At 44.5% G+C, this 23,233-nt stretch overlaps 1 protein-coding gene across 2 annotated transcripts in view; it reads left to right on the top strand.

Moving 5' to 3' along the window:
- CCT3 (chaperonin containing TCP1 subunit 3) overlaps positions 1-22,756 on the top strand; it is a 27,912-nt gene extending 5,156 nt beyond the window's left edge. For both annotated transcript variants that reach the window (XM_019024452.3, XM_055361992.2), the window contains exons 6-14: positions 6,659-6,776; positions 10,734-10,920; positions 12,743-12,892; positions 14,215-14,347; positions 14,515-14,596; positions 19,536-19,716; positions 20,559-20,804; positions 21,065-21,196; positions 22,417-22,756. In XM_019024452.3, the coding sequence (XP_018879997.1) occupies positions 6,659-6,776; positions 10,734-10,920; positions 12,743-12,892; positions 14,215-14,347; positions 14,515-14,596; positions 19,536-19,716; positions 20,559-20,804; positions 21,065-21,196; positions 22,417-22,521 (1,334 nt within the window). In that variant the 3' untranslated portion in view covers positions 22,522-22,756. The remainder of the gene's footprint in view (positions 1-6,658; positions 6,777-10,733; positions 10,921-12,742; positions 12,893-14,214; positions 14,348-14,514; positions 14,597-19,535; positions 19,717-20,558; positions 20,805-21,064; positions 21,197-22,416) is intronic.
- Positions 22,757-23,233: the final 477 nt, after the last annotated feature.

A 23,233-nucleotide genomic window follows, 5' to 3' on the forward strand; every position in this document is an offset into this window, starting at 1 on the left:
GTGAGCTATGCAAATCTGGCTGATAAACTAATAGTTAATTCTCTTTATTCACTGTAAGTTATAATATTCTTTTTTTTTTTTTTTTGAGACAGAGTCTCACTCTGTCACCATGCTGGAGTGTGGTGGCGCGATCTTGGCTCACTGCAACCTCTGCCTCCCAGGTTCAAGCGATTCTCCTGCCTCAGCCTCCCAAGTAGCTGGGACTATAGTCACGTGCCACCACGCCCAGCTAATTTTTGTATTTTTAGTAGAGACAGGGTTTCACCATGTTGGCCAGATGGTCTCGATCTCTTAACCTCATGATCCACCCTCCTTGGCCTCCCAAAGTGCTGGGATTACAGGCGTGAGCCACCACGCCTATAAAGTCACCACAAACACTGAATTGGCAAATAATAAATCATTGCTTCTATAGGAAATACAGCGTTAGATACCTATAAGCCTCTGGTCACACTTTCATCAACTGATAAATATATACCTTATTGTATGTGTTTGTCTTCAAGACACCCATTTAATATATATAGTTGATTTATTAGCATTGAACTCATAGCCCAGAGCAATATAACTCATGCCTGGACAAAGCTCACCTAACGTATTTTCTCTGTAAGGCACATCACAGCCTTCTTGCACGTAGAAGCATTAGCTAGCACTTAAGCACTACACTTGTGAGCCATTATAAATACTGAAATCATCAAGAAAAATGTGAAAAACATAACCTTAAATATACTGCATAAAGGACACTTTTTTTTTTACAGTGTGAGAGCTAAAGGCCTTGTTTGACCTCACCTAGGAATGTCATTGGGTGACTCAAATTTTTTGCCATTCTGTGAATTTCCATGAATGACTATGAAAGTGTCATGAATGTTGATTTTGGGGTTACAAATAATAAGAAATGAAATCTTTAGGATAATGACCCTGGACTATGTAAGTTTAAAGACTAATCTTTCTACTTCCTATAGGCTCATAAAGAATTATTTTTCAAATCTTGGCCTGTTGCCTTTATTGTGTAAATGTCAAGATGATAGTAAAATTTTTATGCTAGAAACACTGGTTTTAAAAAATCTGATTGCAACCAAGTGTGGTGGCTGACACCTGTAATCCCAGCACTTTGGGAGGCCAAGGTGGGCAGATCACGAGGTCAGGAGTTTGAGACCAGCCTGGGCAACATGGAGAGACCGCGTCACTATAAAAAATAAAAATCGGCTGGATGTGGTGGCACACAACTGTAGTCCCAGCTATTGAGGAGGCTCAGGTCGGTGAGGCAGGAGGTTGAGGCTGCAGTGAGCCGTGTTTGTGCCACTGCACTCCAACCTGGGCAACAAAGCAAGACCATGTCTCCTTTTTTTTTTTTTTTTGAGATGGAGTCTCACTCTTGTTGCCTAGGCTGGAGTGCAATGGCACAATCTCGGCTCACCGCAACCTCCCCCTCTCGGGTTCAAGCGATTCTTCTGCCTTAGCCTTCCAAGTAGCTGGGATTACAGGCATGGGCCACCATGCCTGGCTAATTTGTATTTTTAATAGAGACGGCGTTTCTTCATGTTGGTCAGGCTGATGTCGATCTCCCGACCTCAGGTGATCTGCCCGCCTCTGCCTCCCAAAGTGCTGGGATAATAGGTGTAAGCCACCACGCCTGGCCTGAAAGGGACTATTTTAAAATAAGGGATGCTAACTTTATTTATTTATTTTTTTTTTTTTTTTGAGACAGAGTCTTGCTCTGTCGCCCAGGCTGCAGTGCATTGGCGCAATCTCAGTTCACTGCAACCTCCACCTCCCAGGTTCAAGTGATTCTCCTGCCTCAGCTTCCCTAGTAGCTGGGATTACAGGCGTGCGCCACCATGTCTGGCTAATTTTTGTATTTTTAGTAGAGACAGAGTTTCACCATGTTGGCCAGACCGATCTCAAACTCCTGAGCTCAGGTGATCTGCCAACCTCGGCCTTCCAAAGTACTGGGATTACAGGTGTGAGCCACTGCGCCCAGCCAAGGGATGCTAATTTATAGTGTTGGCCCACATACCTAAAAATAAAGTTCTTAATCAAAATTATTATTATTTATTTTTCGTAGAGATGGGGTCTCATGTTGCCCAGGCTTGCCTCAAACTCCTGGGCTCAAGCAATCTCCTGCCTCAGCCTCCCAAAGTGTTTTTCTTTTTGAGATGGAGTCTTGCTCTGTCACCCAGGCTAGAGTACAGTTGTGCAATCTCAGCTCACTGCAGCCTCTGATCCCGGATTCAAGCGATTCTCCTGCGTCAGCCTCCTGCGTAGATGGGATTACAGATGCCCACCACCACGCCCGGCTAATTTTTATATTTTTAATAGTGACGGGGTTTCACCATGTTGGCCAGGCTGGTCTTGAACTCCTGACCTCATGATCCACCTGCCTCAGCCTCCCAAAGTGCTGGGATTACAGGCTGTGAGCCACCGTGCCTGGCTAAGCCTAGCTAATTTTTCAAATTATATTTATTTATTTATTTATCTTTGAGACGGAGTCGCCGAGGCTGGAGTTCAGTGGCACAGTCTTTGCTCACTGCAGCCTCCACCCCTGGGGTTCAAGTGATTCTCCTGTCTCAGCCTTTCTGTTAGCTGGGATTACAGGTGCCCGCCACTGTGCCTGGCTAATTTTTGTATTTTTAGTAGAGATGGGGTTTCACCATGTTGGCCAGGCTGGTCTCACCACGCCTGGCCTTATTTATTTATTTTTATTTTTAAATTTTATTTATTTATTTTTGTGTGACAGAGTCTCACTCTGTAGCCCAAGCTAAAGTGCAGTGGAATCATCTTGGCTCACTGCAACCTCTGCCTCCTGGGCTCGTGATTCTCATGCCTCAGCCTCCTGAGTAGCTGGGATTATAGGCGCATGCCACCAAGCCCAGCTAATTTTTGTATTTTTAGTAGAGGTGTGGTTTCACCATTTTGGCCAGGCTGGTGTCAAACTCTCAACCTCAGGTCATCCACCCACCTTGGCCTCCCAAAGTGCTGGGATTACAGGCGTGAGCCATAGCGCCTGGCCCTATTGTACTGCATTTTGAGAATGATGAGTTGAATAAAAATGTCCTTGAGAGTCACAGTCAACTAGTCCATCTTTAGATCCAGTTCTTTTGAGGATTCAGAACATAGCCAGTTATGGACTTTTAGGGAAAACCTGGAAGGATGAAAGAGGAGGGAGGAAAGATTTCATACTCTTTTATTTTTTATTTTTTGTAATAGAACATGAGCTTTACATATCAGAGAAAATTTTCTAGCTGATAATTTCAGTTGAATCATCTAGAGATAGTGGGTAGAATAAGTGTCTATGAGTCTAAGTATCTTAGATGTAGATGGATTTAAGAATGTGAAAAAGAACACTTGACCAGCCCTGAAGAAATCTTCTGTTACAGTTCTAATAATTTCTTAATAGGGCATATCCTTTTCTAAGTTATCTTACTCAGGCTTTTGCTTTTTTTTTTTTTTTTTGAGACGGAGTCTCATACTGTCGCCCAGGCTGGAGTGCAGTGGCGCGATCTTGGCTCACTGCAGCCTCTGCCGCCTGGGTTCCAGCAATTCTCCTGCCTCAGCCTCCCAAGTAGCTGGGGTTACAGGCACCCACCACCATGCCCAGCTAATTTTTGTATTTTTAGTAGAGACGGGGTTTCACCATGTTGGTCAGGCTGGTCTCAAACTCCTGACTTCAGGTGATCCTCCCACCTCAGCCTCCCAAAGTGCTGGGATTACAGACGTGAGCCACCATGCCCAGCCACTCAGCCATCTTTTAAAATGCAATAATATGCTGCTTAATGATGGGGATATGGGCCAGGCGCGGTGGCTTACGCCTGTAATCCCAGCACTTTGGGAGGCCAAGGTGGGCAGATCACGAGGTCTGGAGTTCGAGACCATCCTGACCAACATGGTGAAACCTCGTCTGTACTAAAAATACAAAAAATGAGCTGGGCATGGTGGCGCGTGCCTGTAGTCCCAGCTACTCAGGAGGCTGAGTCAGGAGTATCACTTGAACCTGGGAGGTGGAGGTTGCAGTGAGCCCAGATCACACCACTGCACTCCAGCCTGGCAACAGAGCGAGATTCCGTCTCAAAAAAAAAAAAAAAAGATGGGGATACGTTCTGAGACAAATGCGTTATTAGGCAATCTCATTACTATGCAGACTTCATGGAGTGTACTTCACAAACCTGGGTGGTAAGGCCTACTATATGCTTAGGCTGTATGGTATAGCCTATTGCTTCTAGGCCACAAAGCTGTATAACATGTTACTGTACTGAATACAGTTACAATACAGTGGTAAGTATTTGTATAATAAGCATAGCTAAACATAGAAAAGGTACAGTAAAAATATGACATTATAATCTTATGGGACCACTGTCATATATGTGGTCCATTGTTGGCCGAAACATTAAATGGTACGTGACTGTATTTTTTGATTATTTTTCTTTCAGTATACATGATTGACACTTTGGAATTGAAACAAAATATACCGAATTCAAACACTGGAGCACATACTAATGAATAACATATTATGTACATTTTTAAAAGCTTATTTTACCTGCCAGTAAGCAGGTAGTACAAGCAATTTGTACAAAAGGCTTTTGACAAAAAGAATATTTACAATACTCTCTTTATACTTTTTCTAGAAACAAGCTTTTTTGTGTGTACGTTTGTATCTATGTATATGTTATTTTGTGTGTGTCTATTAGAAAGTAAAGACAAATTTTATTTATTTATTTATTTTGAGACAGAGTCTCACTCTATCACCCAGGCTGGGGTGCCTGGGCACAGTCTCCACTCACTGCAACCTCTGCCTCCCAGGTTCAAGCAATTCTTATGCCTCAGCCTCCCAACTAGCTGGGATTACAGACACCTGCCAACACACCTGGCTAATTTTTGTATTTTTGGTAGAGACAGTTTCACCATGTTGTTCAGGCTAGTCTCAAAACTCCTGGTCTCAAGCGATTTGCCTGCCTCGGCTTCCCAAAGTGCTGGGATTACAAGGTGTGAGCCACCATTCCCAGCCAGAAAGTAAAGACAAATTTTAAAAGAAGGAGATGTTTTACCAATAATCCCTTATCCAGAGGGTAAATTGTGTACATTTTCTTTTTTCTTTTTTTTTTTTTTTGAGATGGAGTCTCACTCTATGGCCTAGGCTGGAGTGCAATGGCACGATCTTGGCTCACCACAACCTCCGCCTCCCTGGTTCAAGCGATTCTCCTGCCTCAGCCTCCCGAGTAGCTAGGAATACAGGCATGTGCCATCATGCCTGGCTAATTTTTGTATTTTTAGTAGAGATGGTTTCACCACATTGGCCAGGCTGGTCATGAACTCCTGACCTCAGGTAATCCATCCGCCTTGGCCTCCCAAAGTGCTAGGATAACAGACGTGAGCCACCATGCCCAGCCTTAATTGTGCACATTTTCTAATTTTTATTTTTTATTTTTTTGAAACAGAATCTTGCTCTATTGCCCAGGCTGGAGTGCAATAGTGTGATCAAGGCTCACTGCAGCCTTGACCTTCTGGGCTCAATGAGTCCTCCCAACCCAGGTTCCCAAGTAGCTACAGGCACATGCCACCATACCTGGCTAATTTTTGAATTTTTTCGTAGAGACAGGGTTTTGCTATGTTTCTCAGGCTGGTCTAAAAATTCCAGAGCTCAGGTGATCTGCTCACCCTAGCCTCCCAAAGTGCTGGGATTACAGGTGTGAGCTACCGCATCCAGCCCTGAATATTCTTTCAGAGGTAGGGTTTTGTGTGTTTTGTTTTTAGTTCAAGCAGTTTGACTATATCCTAAGGTATAAAGGTACTAATAAACAAGTCAGTTTTTCTGTTGTGCATTTTTCTTTATTTTAGAGCCTTCAGGGAAATTTTTTTTTAGAAAGATCAAGAGAAGGCCAGGCGTGGTAGCTTACGCCTGTAATCCCAGCACTTTGGGTGGCCGAGGTGGACAGATCACCTGAGGTCACGAGTTCGAGACCAGCCTGGCCAACCAACATAGTAAAACCCGTCTCCACTAATAAAGTACAAAAGTTAGCTGGGTGTAGTGATGCATGCATGTAATCCCAGCTACTTGGGAGGCCGAGGTGGGAAAATCGCTTGAACCTGGGAGGTGGAGGTTGCAGTGAGCAGAGATTGCGCCACCGCACTCCAGCCTGGGCGACACAGCGAGACTGCTTCTCAAAAAAAAAAAAAAAATCAAAAGAATAAGTAAGCCCTGGAATCAGTCTTTCATCATTTTATTTTTTGAGATAGGGTCTCACTCTGTCACCTAGATTGGAGTGCAATGGTGCGGTCATGGCTCATTGCACCCTCAATCTCCTGGGCTCAAGTGATCCTCTTAACCTCAGCCTCCTGAGTAGCTGGGACTGCAGGCTCATACCACCACACTAAGCTAAATTTTAAATTTTTTTGTAAAGACAGGGTCTCACTATGTTGCCCAGGCTGATCTTGAATTTCTGGGATTACAGGTATGAGCCACCATGCCTAGCCTGGGCAACAAGGATGTTTTCTGTATAAATTGCCCTGTCTTATACAATGTGTAAAATTTGGAATAGTATGAATGGCCAAACGTCATACCTTTTGGGAGAGTCTGATTTAGGAGAGTATTTTTTGGAAGAATAATTAAGTTACTTGCCTTGATATCCAGATGCTTTAAATATTACTATGGTGCTTGTATCTTTTTCAGCAGGGGAAATGCTGTCTGTAGCTGAGCACTTCCTGGAGCAGCAGATGCACCCAACAGTGGTGATCAGTGCTTACCGCAAGGCATTGGATGATATGATCAGCACCCTAAAGAAAATAAGGTATCTTGGGGGCAAGAAATAGGTAGTATCAAATATGAGAGGCCTGGCCAGACGTGGTGGCTCATGCCTGTCATCCCAGCACTTTGGGAGGCCTAGGCGGGCGGATCTTGAGGTCAGGAGATGGAAACCATCCTGGCCAACATGGTGAAACCTCGTCTGTACTAAAAATACAAAAAATTAGTTGGGCATGGTGGCGCATGCCTGTAGTCCCAGCTACTTGGGAGGCTGAGGCAGGAGAATTGCCTGAACCAGGGAGTCAGAGGTTGCAGTGAGCTGAGATGGCCCCACTGTGCTCCAGCCTGGTGACAGAGCAAGACTCCATCTCAGAAAAAAAAAAAAATTAGCTGGGTATGGTGGCGCACACCTGTAATGCCAGCTACTCAGGAGGATGAGGCAGAAAAATTGCTTGAAACCAGGAGGCGGAGATTGCAGTGAGCCAAGATCTCTCCACTGCACTCCAACCTGGGCAACAAGAGCGAAACTCCCATCTCAGAAGAAAAAAAAGGAAAGCATGTATTACCTCTAGCTTCAGGGAATTTTAGTTAAGGTTTAACATCATGTAGAGTCATGTAGAGCAGTGTCTTGAATAAAAATTTTTGTTTAAAAAGTAAAACCTGGCAGGGCTCGGTGGCTCACGCCTGTAATCCCAGCACTTTGGCCCAGGTGGGTGGATCACGAGGTCAGGAGTTAGAGACCAGCCTGGCCAACATGGTGAAACCTCGTCTCTACTAAAAGTACAGAAAATTAGCTGGGCATTGTGGCAGGCGCCTGTAATCCCAGCTATTCAGGAGGCTGAGGCAGGAGAATCGCTTCGACCCGGGAGGTGAAGGTTTCAGTGAGCCGAGATTGTGCCACTGCACTCCAGCCCGGGTGACAGAGTGAGACTGTCTCAAAAAAATAAAAAGTAAGACTTGGGCTGGGCACGGTGGCTCACACCTGTAATCCTAGCACTTTGGGAGGCCAAGGCGGGTGGATCACCTGAGGTCAGGAGTTCAAAACCAGCCTGGCCAAGATGGTGAAACCTCATTTCTACTAAAAATGCAAAAATTAGCCAGGTGTGGTTGCATGCGCCTGTAATCCCAGCTACTCGGGGGGGCTGAAGCAGGAGAATCACTTGAACCCGGGAAGCGGAGTTTGTGGTGAGCCAGGATCGCACCATTGCACTCCAGCCTGGGCGAACAACAAAACTCCATCTCAAAAAAAATAAAAATAGGGCTGGGTGCGGTGGCTCACGTCTGTAATCCCAGCACTTTGGGAGGCTGAGGCGGGCGGATCACGAGGTCAGGAGATTGAGACCATCCTGGCTAACATGGTGAAACCCCATCTCTACTAAAAATACAAAAAAATAAGCCGGGCGTGGTGGCAGGTGCCTGTAGTCCCAGCTACTTGGGAGGCTGAGGCAGGAGAATGGCATGAACCCGGGAGGCAGAGCTTGCAGTGAGCAGAGATTGCACCACTGCACTCCAGGCTGGGCGACAGAGCGAGACTCCGTCTCAAAAATAAATAAATAAAAATAAAAATGTATATTTTTTCCACGCCCAACTGGAAATAGTTTTTTTTTTTCTTTATTTAAATATTCTACTCATATGGTTGAGTCACTAGATGCATAAGTGTTTAGTAATTTGGTGAGGTTTATATTATACTGCCTGCTCTTTTTTTTTTTTTTTTTCCTTGAGACGGAGTTTTTGTACTTGTTGCCCAGTCTGGAGTGCAATGGCGCAATCTCGGCTCACTGCAACCTCTGCCTCCCAGTTCAAGTGATTATCCTGCCTCAGACTCTCGAGTAGCTGGGATTACAGGCATGTGCATCCACATCTGGCTAATTGGTATTTTTAGTAGAGACAGGGTTTCTCCCATGTTGGTCAGGCTGGTCTCAAACTCTCAACCTCAGGTGATCCACCCACCTTGACCTCCCGAAGTGCTGGGATTACAGGCGTGAGCCACCGCGCCTGGCCATATACTGCCTGCTCTTAAACAAGTTGTACATTAATATCTTTGTCTGGCACACTTAAGAATGAGGTGTTTGATCTAATTATTTTTATGCAGTAAGCTCTGTGAGAATGTAGAGGTACCCAAAGGTTTTATTGTGTGGAGCTTCACACTTAGAAAGCCTTTCTTTTGAGACGGAGTTTCACTCTTGTTGCCCAGGCTGGAATGCAATAGCTGGATCTCAGCTCACCATACTCTGATCCCTGGCTTCAAGCAGTTTTCCTGCCTCAGCCTCCCGAGTAGCTGGGATTATAGGCATGTGCCACTACGCCTGGCTAATTTTGTATTTTTAGTAGAGACGGAGTTTTTCTCCACATTGGTCAGGCTGGTCTCAAACTCTCGACCTCAGGTGATCCGCCTGCCTCGGCCTCCCAAGGTGCTGGGATTACAGGCGTGAGCCACCGTGCCTGGCCCGAAATATTTTTTTTTTTTTTGATCAAGTAATAACTGCCTACCTAGAACACTTTAATCTTATTAAAAAAATTTTTTTGGGGTGGCGGGGGGTCTCGCTCTGTTCAGGCTGGAGTGTGCAGTGGCATGATCTCGGCTCACTGCAACCTCCGCCTCCTCGGTTCAAGCAATTCTCCTGTCTCAGCCTCCCAAGTAGCTGGGACTACAGGCGCATACCACCACACCTAGCTAATTTTGGTATTTTTAGTAGAGATGGGGTTTCACCATATTGGTGAAGCTGGTCTCAAATTCCTGACCTCAGCTGATCCTACCACCTCGGCCTCCCAAAAAAATTATTTTTTAGAGATATGGTCTCACTCTGTTGCCTAAGCTGGAGTGTGGTGGTGCAGTCACCGCTTACTGCAGCTTCCAGCTCCTGGGCTCAAGCAGTCCTGCCCCAGCTTCCCAAGTAGCTAGGACTATAGGTATGTCCACCACGCCCTGCTAAATTTTTCATAGAGATGAGGTTTTGCTATGTTGCCCAGGTTGGTTTTTAACTCTGGGCTTCCAGCTGTCCTCAGTCTTCCAAAGTGTTGGGTTTACAGGCGTGAAGCATGGCACCCAGCCCCCTTTATCTTAGATACTACTTTTGGAGTCATTGCTTCTTCCCAAAAGTCCATAATTCAACCATTTAATAATTGGTATATTATGTGCCTTTCACTGTTAAAAGAGGGATTTTGTTTATTTTGGGGTTTTTTTGAGATGGAATCTCACTCTGTCACCCAGGCTGTAGTGCAGTGACATGATCTCAGGTCACTGCAACTTCTGCCTCTGGAGTAACTGGGACTACAGGCACATGCCACCACTCCTGGCTAATTTTTGTATTTTTAGTAGAGGTGGGGTTTCACCATATTGGCCAGGCTGGTCTCGAACTCCTGACCTCAAGTGATCTGCCCGCCTTTGCCTCCCAAAGTGCTGGGATTACAGGCGTGAGCCACCGTGCACAGCCAAAAAAGAGATTTTAGCATTATGTGAAAATATCTTGTGAGGAGTGAAAGTAATATAAAAATGGTAAATACATAAAATGTGTTTACAGTAACATAAAAACACAAAGATGACCAGTTGGTAGTCATCTTTGACCACTGTGGCACACCATGAGCTAAAAATAAAATTTGCTGTTCAAATGAATGATTTGATGAAACTCTTAAAGTTGGCTAGTTATGGGATAAAGTTTCATAAAAAAAAAAAATGTATCTTGACCTGAGTTGTAAAAGTTGAAAAGTTTACTTGGTTGAAGCAGAAGATAAGGAACAGATTATTTTACTATAATCTTTGTATGTAAGTGTAAAGGGTTGCTCAGGGAATTAAGGCACCTTCTACAGATGAGTTGTAATCTTGCTGAAAGGCATAGGAATGGACAAAGGTTACCTCCTAATGTCCTTTTAGTTTCCTCCAAAGGAACAAGTCCCCTTGTTCTGCCTCTTGGTCCATTATTATAGTCACTGAGGTATAGATAAGGCACATCTCTACATATCTAACATGCCTTCGTCACATATCATCTGGTTTTCTTTTCTCTAGTATCCCAGTCGACATCAGTGACAGTGATATGATGCTGAACATCATCAACAGCTCCATTACTACCAAAGCCATCAGTCGGTGGTCATCTTTGGCTTGCAACATTGCCCTGGATGCTGTCAAGATGGTACAGTTTGAGGAGAATGGTCGGAAAGAGATTGACATAAAAAAATATGCAAGAGTGGAAAAGGTAAACTTTCAAAGTGTATACATTGGGTCAAATTATATGTTAGCATGAGTCATCTCACTTGTGAGGAAATAGTTTGTTTTTCATGCCGTTGTTTTGTTTTGTTTTTGAGACAGTCTCACCTTGTTGCCTAGGCTGGAGTATAGTGGCACAGTCACAGCCCACTGCAGCCTCAAACTCCTGGCCTCAAGCAAATCCTCTGATTTGCTAGGACTACAGGCACATGCCACTGTGCCCAGCGAATTTTTTTTCTTTTTGTAGAGATGAGGGTCTCATGTTGCCCAGGCTGGTCTTGAACTCCTGGCCTCAAGTGATCTTCCCACCTCAGGCTCTCAAAGTGCTGGGATTATAGGCATAAGCCATCATACCCTACTTGAATGAAATAGTTTTAAATCAGAGCAAGGTATGTTTTTTGTTTGTTTGTTTTTTTGAGATGGAGTCTTGCTCTGTCGCACAGAGGCTAGAGTGCAGTGGTGCAATCTCGGCTCACTGTAGCCTCCACCTCCTGGGTTCAAGTGATTCTCCTGCCTCAGCCTTTAAAATAGTTGGGATTACAGATGCCTGCCACCACGCCCGGCTAATTTCTTTTTGTATTTTAAGTAGAGACAGGGTTTCACCATGTTAGCCAGGATGGTCTCGAACTCCTGACCTCAGTGATCTGCCCACCTTTGCCTCACAAAGTGCTGGGATTATAGGGTGAGCCACTGCGCCTGACCAAAGCAAGGTGTCTTTAGTTAGAACTAGGAAGAACTATACTTGCTGCCTGGAAACAAAAACCTATAAGAGGCTACCAAGTAGGAATTTCTTCAAATAGTTTTGTTGTTACCTTCACTGCTATCCCTACACAAGGTTTATGAGGACAAGGGACAGGCTTATTGGTGTCTCCATGTTTGTGTATTTGCATACATCAGTCATTTGGTCAGGATATAAGCTTAACAAGGGCTCTATTATGTAGTGCTATTAAAATAGTAAGCCCCAGAAAGCTTTCTCTCCTGTCTACTAAATTTCATTAAGATCCAAAAGTTTAGTAGTATAGCTTGTGGCCAGTAGATGGAGCCCCAAGCCTAAAATTCTCTGGCAATATATTTATTTTTTTAATTGGAGAGACCTAAGCCCTTATTTATTTATTTAAATAGCAATTGGGTCTCAATGTGTTGCCCAGGCTGGTCTCGAACTCCCGGCCTCAAGGGATCCTCCTGCCTGAGCCTCTTGAGTAGCTGGGATTTTAGGTGTGAGCCACTGTGCCTGGCTCATAAGCCCCTCTAAGTCTTTTGTCAAGTCATTGAATTTCAGTGAGTCTCAGCTGACCTTCAAGTTGAGTGTCATGGTCTAAAATTGGTGTATTTCCTAATGGGAAAAAAATGTGATTCCAATAATATTTTTGAGCTTCATCAAAGAAAGGTACTTTAGAAACCTGAAACACTGGGCCGGGCGTGGTGGCTCATGCCTGTAATCCCAGCACTTTGGGAGGCCGAGGCGGGCGGATCATGAGGTCAGGAGATCAAGACCATCCTGGCTAACATGGTGAAACCCCATCTCTAGTAAAAATACAAAAAAAAATTAGCCGGGCGCGGTGGCGGGTGCCTGTAGTCCCAGCTACTTGGGAGTCTGAGGCAGGAGAATGGCGTGAACCTGGGAGGTGGAGCTTGCAGTGAGCCGAGATCGCACCACTGCACTCCAGCCTGGGCGACAGAGCGAGACTCCATCTCAAAAAAAAAACAAAAAAACCTGAAACACTAGCTGTTTGGGAAAGATGAACATCTGGGAAGGAAATTAAGAAACTGTCTCTTGATCGTGGATTAAAGTGCAGTTGTCTTTTGTTCAGATACCTGGAGGCATCATTGAAGACTCCTGTGTCTTGCGTGGAGTCATGATTAACAAGGATGTGACCCATCCACGCATGCGGCGCTATATCAAGAACCCTCGCATTGTGCTGCTGGATTCTTCTCTGGAATACAAGAAAGGAGAAAGCCAGGTAAGGTTCTTGGCCTTGTTCCTTAAAGTAGATGCAAGAATCTGACTGCAAGTATGAACAACAGAAATAAAACGTATGTTTATTGCATGCCTTCTGGGTGCATAGTGTACACTGACTCTTAGAACAATCCTTTAGAATAGTTGGTATTGATTTCATTTTACAGATGAGGGATCTGAAGCTCAAACAAGTTAGGTTAATTGCTTGAGGAATACAGCTAGTATTGGCCAAAATCAAGATTTGAACCTGGTTGTGTTTGGCTTGTTTTATACGATCATGCTGCCTTTCCTAATGCACCAGGGAAACATAAGGTAGGAGTTAATTCAGCTTTGAAGTACTAAAGGAGAATTTCAGCTCAATGCAGTGGCTCACACCTATAATTCTAGCACTTAGGGAGGCTAAGGCAGATGGATGGCTCGAGCCCAGGAGTTCAAGACCAGCCTAGGCAACATGGCGAATACTGTCTTTATTAAAAAAAAAATTAACTGGGCGTGGTGGCATGTGCCTGTAGTCTGCACTACTTGGGAGGCTGAGGCGAGAGGATTGCTTGAACCCAGAAGGTCAAGGGTGCAGGGAGCTGTGATCACGCCACTGAACTCCAGCCTGAGCAACAGTGAGACCCTGTCTCAAAAAAAAAAAAAAAAAAAAAAAATTCTAGAGGGCAGGAGGCTCACAAGGCTCCATCACATTTGGAAAGAATAAGAATCAATTAGTGGGAAGAATTAAGACCCAGAATTTTCCTGCACACTGCCAGGACAGATGTAGGACTGGACTGGGTGGTCAGAGACCTTAGAAAGGCCAAACTCAACACTAATTACTGTGTGACTTTCAGTTCTGGTTGTTTTATAATGATATAACTGGAGCTGGCCAGGCATGGTGGCTCACGCCTGTAATCCCAGCACTTTGGGAGGCAGAGGCGGGCAGATCACGAAGTCAGAAGATCGAGACCATCCTGGCTAACGTGGTGAAACCCCATCTCTACTAAAAATACGAAAAAAAAGTTGGGGTGGTGGCAGGCACCTGTAGTCCCAGCTACTCGAGAGGCTGAGGCAGGAGAATCGCTTGAACCCAGGAGGCGGAGCTTGTAGTGAGCCAAGATGGCGCCATTACACTCCAGCCTGGGTGATAGAGCAAGATTCCGTCTCAAAAAAAAAAAAAAAGCAAAACTAAAGCTAAATTGGCTTACAGAGGTGTTGAGGTCATGGCTTTAACATAATTCTGACTCTGAGATACATGGGAGAGGTGGGTGGAAGGAGTATAGTATGACCCTTAGAGCTTCACCAGTCCAGGGATTTTAAAATCAGTGTCTTTTCTTTACCACACAGACTGACATTGAGATTACACGAGAGGAGGACTTCACCCGAATTCTCCAGATGGAAGAAGAGTACATCCAGCAGCTCTGTGAGGACATTATCCAACTGAAGCCCGATGTGGTCATCACTGAAAAGGGCATCTCAGGTGGGACTTTGTTAATTTTTCCAGCCTACCTTTGAGGTAGACGAGGGTGGGTGATTTGTTTTCTCCCCTCATGTTTGGCAGGGGCGTAATAGTGTCATAGTTAAGAGTACTTTGATTATAAAACCAGTTCAGAACCCAGCTTGACATCTCTACTCTTGGATTTGTAGATTTAGCTCAGCACTACCTTATGCGGGCCAATATCACAGCCATCCGCAGAGTCCGGAAGACAGACAATAATCGCATTGCTAGGTGAGTAGGCCAGGTAAAAACAAGACTTTTCTTCCCGTGTGTTTCCTTTTTGTAGTTGCATAACAGTCATCATTACCTGAAAAGGTTTAATAAAGGATATAGTAACAGGTGGAAATAACCTTGGCTTAGCTGCCTGCCCTCTTCAGAAGTCCTCTAGTCCAACAGTTATTTACTGCGTGAGTCTCATCTGTACTGCCCCTAACCATTAGGGAGCAGCTTGTGCTTAGACATTTGTAATTGCTACCTTGGTGGGTGTCCGTTACATTTCTAAATAACTGCCTATCAAAGAGGTTTTCTTTAATGTCATTATGATGATTTTTGAATGAACATTCCCAGAGTAGCCTGTTTTAAGTGGCCTGGATTATAGCAGAACCATCAGTTTCCTCAGCTACATCCTTAGCTGCTATTTATGCGACTCTAGATTGCATTCACTACTTCTGCACTGATGTCTGTGCTCATAGACCATTCTTTTTAATAGACAAGGTCTTGCTGTGTTACCTAGGCCTGTCTCAAACTCCTGGGCTCAAGCAGTCATCCTGTTCTCAGCCTTTCCAGTACCTGAAACTATTGGCATGCGCCACCATGCCCGGCAAAGTTCATTCATTTTTAATTTATTAAAAAGCTGACAAATCTACCCCAACATAATATATCACAGATCCAAATCATATTTTACACTTTTATACCCCAAAGGGTATTAACATGCATACACATAGTTGACTTCACATGGCCATGAGTTGGAGGGAGTGACAAGCAATTAGTCCTACATTCATTAAACTTGGGTCAGACGTATGCAGTCATCCCTTGATATCCACAGGGCATTGGTTCTAGGATCCCCCCCCCCCCCCCGCCTTGAATACTAAAGTTTGTGGATGCTTAACCCTTATATAAAATGGTATGGTATTTGTGTATAACCTATACACATCCTTCTATACACTTTAAATCACCTTTAGATTGCTTATAATGCCTAATATAGTGTAAATGCTATATAAATAGTTGGTATACTATATTGTCTTTAAAATTTATATTATTTTTTGCCGTTGTATTATTGTCCATTCCCCCACCCCACCCCCCCTGCCATGTTATCAATGCATGGTTGGTGGAATCTGGATGCGGGACCTGCGGATATAGAGGGCCAACTCTACTTACATGTTTATTCGCCTTCCTCCTTGCTTGACCTTTGCATCTTTGGTACAGTCTTTATTATTGGCCTGGAGACTCAACTGGGCAGTACAGGATGGGTTATATCTAGAAGTTAGCATTATATAGTATAGACATGTTAATTTTTTTCTTTTATCTTTCTTTTTTGCAGGTTCTAATTCTCTAGTTGAAATATGTACATGTTAGATATGCATGAGAACTAATTTGTCCAGATTTTAGTAACCACAAAGTATATTTTGAATTCAACTATATCTGGTTATAGTAGTGATGACTAGTTGCCTTAGGTGTACAGTTGACCCTTGAACAACTTGGGGGTTAGGGGAATCAGTCCCCAAGGAGTTGAAAATCCATGTATAATTTTTTGACTCCCCCACTCCTAATAGCTGACTGTTGACCCGAACCCTTACCAATAACACTATTAACTATCACATATTTTGTATATCATGTGTGTTATATACTGTATTCCCTTAAATAAAGTAAGCTAGAGAAAATGTTATTAAGAAAATCATAAGGGCAGGGCACGGTGGCTCATGCCTGTAATCCCAGCACTTTGGGAGGCCAAGGCAGGTGGATCACCTGAGGTGAGGAGTTCAAGACCAGCCTGGCCAACATGGTGAAACCCCGTCTCTAATAATAATACAAAAATTAGCTAGGTGTGATGGTGCATGCCTGTAATCCCAGCTACTCGGGAGGCTGAGGCAGGAGAATAGCTTGATCCAAGGAGGCGGAGGTGGCAGTAAGCCGAGATGGTGCCATTGCACTCCAACCTGGGCGACAAGAGTGAAAGTCCGTCTCCAAAAAAAGAAAATCATAAGGAAGAGATAACACATTTACTATGCCTTAAGTGGAAGTAGATCATCAAAAAGGTCATCATCATCTTCATGTTGAATAGGCTGTGGAGGAAGAACGGGCTGGTCTTTCTGTCTTGGGTGTCAGAGGCAGAAGAGTGGTAGAAGGGGAGGCAGGATGGGCAGGAGGCACACTCGGTGTAACTCAATGGAAATACATCGTGATTTGTCTGACTTCTGCTTTTTTGTTTCTCTAAAAATATTTCTGTATAGTACCAGTCCCTCTTCCACTGCTTCAGTTTCAGTGCCTCTATCATAGAAGGGTCCATATCATAAAAGAAGTCAAAAGCAGTCTTGAATAATCAGAAACCTTCTGCCAGATTGTCTAATGTCAGTTTGTTTTCTGGTACTGCTGCTTCTACATCATCTTCCTCATCGTCTGGCACTGCTTTGGAAGGAGTCGTCTCCATCAAGTCATCTTCTGTTTGGTTTTTTTTGTTTTTATTTTTTATTTTTTTGAGATGGAGTTTCGCTCTTGTCGCCCACGCTGGAGTGCAGTGGCACAATCTTGGCTCACCACAACCTCCGCCTCCTGGGTTCAAACGATTCTCCTGCCTCAGCCTCCCGAGTAGCTGGCATTACAGGCATGAGCCACCAAGCCCAGCTAATTTTGTATTTTTAGTAGAGACGGGGTTTCTCCATGTTGGTCAGGCTGGTCTTGAACTCCCGACCTCAAGTGATCCACCCGCCTCAGCCTCCCAAAGTGCTGGGATTACAGGCGTGAGCCACTGCACCTGGCCTGTCATCTTCTGTTAATTCCTCTGATGTAATGTCTGTTAGCTCTTGAGTTTCTCCAGGATTCATATCTTGAATCCCTTCACCACCACTATGCCAGTTTTTTTAGCCACATCCACAGTCTCTTTCATGATTTCCTTGATTGGCTCTGTCATAAATCCTACAAAGTCATGTACAACTGGACACAGTTTGCTCCTGCAGAAATCTATTGTTTTGGGCTTGATGGCTTTCATAAGCTTTATTTATAACAACTGTGGCATCTTCAGTAATGTAATCCTTTCATATTTTCATCATGTTCTCTTTGTTGGGGTTCTCTTTCATAATGTTGACGATTTTTTTGTTTTTTTTGGAGACAGAGTCTCGCTCTGTCACCAGGCTGGAGTGCAGTGGTGTGATCTTGGCTCACTGCACCCTCCGCCTCCTGGTTCAAGCGATTCTCCTGCCTCAGCCTCCCGAGTAGCTGGGACTACAGGTGCGCACCACCATGCCCAGCTAATTTTTGTATTTTTCGTAAAGACGGGTTTTCACCATGTTGGCCAGGATGGTCTCGATCTCTTGACCTCGTGATCCGCCCGCCTCGGCCTCCCAAAGTGCTGGGATTACAGGCATGAGCCACCGTGCCCAGCCGATGATTCTTTACATGAAGTACCATGTGTAATAAGCCTTACAGGTCCTTCTCTGACTGTGTGGTCTAGAGTATTTGAATGTCTTCAGTGTTGAACTCATGGGGCTCTGCGTAGCCAGGGGCATTGTCCAATATCAGAAGCACTTTAAAAGGCAGTCCCTTTCTGGAAAAGTACTTCCTGACTTCAAGGACAAAGCATCGATGGAAGTAATCCAGAAAAAGTATTCTTGTTGTCCAGGCCTGATTGTACACTACGAGACATAAACTTGACTGCCCAAGGGACAGGCTAACTCCTTTGCACAAAATCCTGGTGCTCCCTTCTCTTTCTTACTAATAAATGTCATTTGTGGCATAATCTTCCTGATTAGGTCGCTTTCAGGTACATTAAAATTGTATTTAGGCAGATAACATTTCTCCTCAATGATTTCTCTCTCTTTTTTTTTTTTTTTTTGAGACAGAATCTTACTCTGTCACCCAGGCTGGAGTGCAGTGGTGCAATCTCAGCTCGCCGCAACCTCTGCTTCCTGGGTTCAAGTGATTCTCCTGCCTCAGGCTCCCAAGTAGCTGGGAGTACAGGCGTGTGCCATGACACCTGGCTAATTTTTTCTCGTATTTTTAGTAGAGGCGGGGTTTCACCAGGCTGGTCTCGAACTCCTGACCTCAAGTCATCCACCCACCTCGGCCTTCCAAAGTGTTAGGATTACAGGCGTAAGCCACCAAGCCCAGCCCTCAAACATTTTCTTAATGGTATCTGGGAACATGTCTGCTGTTTCTTGGTCAGCAGAAGCTGTTTCCTGCTATCTTGACATTTTAAAAGCCAAACAAACCTCTTTCTAAAATTATCAAACCATCCTTTGCTGGCATTAAATTCTCCAGCTTTAGATCTTTCACCTTCCTTTTCTGATGAGGTATCATAATGATTTCACATTTTCTCAAATCATATTAGTGTATATAGGTATGCTGTTCTTACCTACATAAAACCTGCATTTTCAATATGAGATTAATACGTATATTTCTCAAAAAGCACAGGGTTTTCACAGCTGCTGGCGTAGCTGCAGTGCTGCTGTAACTGCAATGACGGCTTCAGTTTTTTTTGTTGTTGTTTTTTGGGTTTTTTGTGTTTTTTTTTTTTTTTTTTAGATAGGGTCCCACTCTGTTATCTAGGCTGGAGTGCAGTGGCATGGTCACAGCTCACTGCATCCTTGATATCATGGTTTCAAGGGATCCCTCACCTCACCCTCCTGAGTAGCTGGAGCTACAGGTATGCATCACTGTGCCCAGCTAGTTTTTTATTTTTTGTAGAGACAGAGTCTTGTTATGTTGCCCGGGCTGGTCTCAAACTTCTGGGCTCAAGCAATCCTCCTGCCTGGCCTCCCAAAGTACTGGGATTACAAGTGTGAGCCACTGTGCCTGGCCCCCTGAAAATCTTTTTCACTGGACAGGCAAGACCTCTTAAGTGATGTTTCTAACAATCCACTTTTGCCCTTATCCCTAGCTACAGAGCCTAGAGACTAGGGAAATGGGTACAAGTATCTGAAATCATCTGATTCTCCCCACCTCTTCCGTCAATTAGAGCCTGTGGGGCCCGGATAGTCAGCCGACCAGAGGAACTGAGAGAAGATGATGTTGGAACAGGAGCAGGCCTGTTGGAAATCAAGAAAATTGGAGATGAATACTTTACTTTCATCACTGACTGCAGAGACCCCAAGGCCTGCACCATTCTCCTCCGGGGGGCTAGCAAAGAGATTCTCTCGGTGAGTCAGCCTTGGATGTATGACCAGATGAAGTAGATCACTGGACTTCTTGAGAGTTTCCCAAAGGGCCTAAAATAATTCTGTGGTCCATTTATAGCTATTTAATTTGGACCTATAGCCACAAATTCCTTTTCTGCTTCCTTTTTTTAATTAAATAATTTAAAATTTTAAAAATTGTAGTAAGCATAAAATTTACCATCTTAATCATTTTAACTGTACAGTTCAGTAATGTTAAGTATATTCATGTTATTGTGCAAGAGATCTTCAGAACTTTTTCATCTTGCAGAACTGAGACTGTACCCATCAAACAAGATATCTCATTTCCTCCTCCCTAGCAACAACTGTTTTCTTATTTTTTACGTTGAAGTTATAAATATTACTTTTTTTTCCTCATTGAGGCTAAGTAACTTTCCCAAAGGCACATAGCTAGTAAGTAGGAGAGTGTACAACACCATGCAACCTCCTAAAAGATACAACTAGGAAGGGATGGAATAGGTTATGGCTCTTATCTATCAAGATACATGCTGTTTATTTCCATATAACTGGCAAGGGATGAAATAGGTTATTGCTCTAATCTAGCATAATGGACAAAGACCTAACTTTATGGTTGGGTGACACCCCCAAACCCTTTGCAGATACCACTCCCCGCCATCCTATATTATAGTCGTGAGTTATATATTCTCAGGTAAATAATCTGCCCTGCCCAGTAGGGGTTCCAAGGACCTTTTCTAGTTGCCCTCCTTGGTGGTTTACTAACTTTGGCAGTTAGGAAGTCCTTTTGGTGCCTCCGATTTTATGAGTCATCAAGCTTTGGCTTCATACTGTCTGTTTGCTTCTCCAAGGAAGTAGAACGCAACCTCCAGGATGCCATGCAAGTGTGTCGCAATGTTCTCCTGGACCCTCAGCTGGTGCCAGGGGGTGGGGCCTCCGAGATGGCTGTGGCCCATGCCTTGACAGAAAAATCCAAGGCCATGACTGGTGTGGAACAATGGCCATACAGGGCTGTTGCCCAGGCCCTAGAGGTCATTCCTCGTACCCTGATCCAGAACTGTGGGGCCAGCACCATCCGTCTACTTACCTCCCTTCGGGTGAGTTCCTCTCCAAGCTTTTCTCTTGATGGAGCAGGGAAAGCTGTGTTTGCCCTGAGGGGAAGGTTCATATCTGGCTATCCAAATTCTCTTTATAGTTTATTCCTTGAAATCTTTCTCTTCTTTTAGTCTTTGACTTGTTTGCTGTCATTGCCATTTTTCCCTATCCCTTCCATACTGGTCCATTGTTTTTTACTTCATTTCTTACCTGATGTTTCCTGTTAACTTATTTTCCCCTTTACTTCTTGCTTCAATTGCAGGCCAAGCACACCCAGGAGAACTGTGAGACCTGGGGTGTAAATGGTGAGACGGGTACTTTGGTGGACATGAAGGAACTGGGCATATGGGAGCCATTGGCTGTGAAGCTGCAGACTTATAAGACAGCAGTGGAGGTAAGGCACCCTAAGATATGTACACGCTGTTTTAATTTATTAATTAATTAATTTATTTATTTTTGAGACGCAGTCTCAGTCACCCAGGCTGGAGTGCAGTGGTGTGATCTCGGCTCACTGCAATCTCCGCCTCCCGGGTTCAAGCAATTCTTGTGCCTCAACCTCCCGAGTAGCTGGGGCTACAGGCATGCACCACCACTCCCAGCTGATTTTTGTATTTTTTAGTAGAGATAGGGTTTCACTATGTTGTCCAGGCTGGTCTCGAACTCCTGACCTCAGATGATCTACCTGCCTTGGCCTCCCAAAGTGCTGGGGTTACAGGCATGAGCCACCATGCCCAGCCTGGTCTAGTCTTGAAGGGAGGGGTAAAGAAGGCAGAATATTCCTCTAAGGTATTCCAAGGCATTCTATCTCCTTAATTATCTTTAGCTCTTACTAAAAGCAAGATAATATAGCACCATCTGTATTACTTGCTTAGGGAGAACTGCATTTTTTTTTTTTTTTTTTTTTTGAAACAGACTATCGCTCTATTGCCCAGGCTGGAGTGCATTGGCACGGTCTCCGCTCACTGCAGCCTCCACCTCCCAGGTTCAAGTGATTCTCCTGCCTCAGCCTCCCAAGTAGCTGGGATTACAGGTGCCTGCCACCACACCCGGCTAATTTTTTCTATTTTTAGTAGAGACGGGGTTTTACCATGTTGGCCGGGCTAGTCTCGAACTGCTGACCTCGTGATCCACCTGCCTTGGCCGACCAAAGTGCTGGGATTACAGGTGTGAGCCACCACACCTGGCTGAGAACTGCATTTTACATTCAGGACTGAAAAGGCCGGGCATGGTGGGTCACGCCTGTAATCCCAGCACTTTGGGAGGCTGAGGCAGGTGGATCACGTGAGGTCAGGAGTTCAAGACCAGCCTGACCAACATGAGGAAACCCCATCTCTACTAAAAATACAAAATTAGCCGGGCATGGTGGTGCAGGCCTGTAATCCCAGCTACGTGGGAGTCTGAGGTAGTAGAATTGCTTGAACCCGGGAGGCGGAGGTTGCAGTGAACTGACATCATGCTACTGCACTCTAGCCTGGGTGATAAGAGGGAAACTGCGTCTCAAAAAAAAATAAAAGACTGAAAATGGCAGTTCCATAGTAGGATCTAGGTGATAGATCTAAAGGAAAGAAAAGTGTCCTTTCCTTCTCTGCTGACCTCTTTGCATTTTTCTTCTAGACGGCAGTTCTGCTACTGCGAATTGATGACATCGTTTCAGGCCACAAAAAGAAAGGCGATGACCAGAGCCGGCAAGGCGGGGCTCCTGATGCTGGCCAGGAGTGAGTGCTAGGCAAGGCTACTTCAATGCACAGAACCAGCAGAGTCTCCCCTTTTCCTGAGCCAGAGTGCCAGGAACACTGTGGACGTCTTTGTTCAGAAGGGATCAGGTTGGGGGGCAGCCCCCAGTCCCTTTCTGTCCCAGCTCAGTTTTCCAAAAGACACTGACATGTAATTCTTCTCTGTTGTAAGGTTTCCATTTAGTTTGCTTCCGATGATTAAATCTAAGTCATTTGAGAAAGTTGTTATGTGTTTTTCAACCTTGGGCCATCTCTCTTATCTCCTGGCAAATAGGGGGAGGCAGAAAACCTTACTGGGGAGGGAAGGGAGACCTGGAATGAGGGCATTCAGACTCTTTTGCCTTCTTGAGGGAGTATTCTTCAGACTTCTCAGTAAATTTTGGTTGGAAAGACCCTTTTGGAGTTCAAAGGATAATACTGTAAAGCTTACAAAGCACCATTTTGCATTCACCGCCCAAAGAACAAGAGGAACCTGTCTAAAGCATGGGTGTTCCCCATATGTGGTTGTATGTAGAGGAACACCCAATAACATCCTAGGGCTCTGGCATGTGTCCTAAAGGACATATAACTTTTTTTTTTTTTTTTTTTTTTTTTGGTGTAGTTTTCAGAATTCTCCCTTTACCATGAGTTATTTTTCTCTGCCCTCTTCCAATGTTCTTACAATTCCAGTCTTCATTTTGGCTTGCTCACCTTTTCTC

This window comes from Gorilla gorilla, chromosome 1, assembly GCF_029281585.2.
Source record: "Gorilla gorilla gorilla isolate KB3781 chromosome 1, NHGRI_mGorGor1-v2.1_pri, whole genome shotgun sequence".
NCBI classification, from domain to species: Eukaryota; Metazoa; Chordata; class Mammalia; order Primates; family Hominidae; genus Gorilla; species Gorilla gorilla.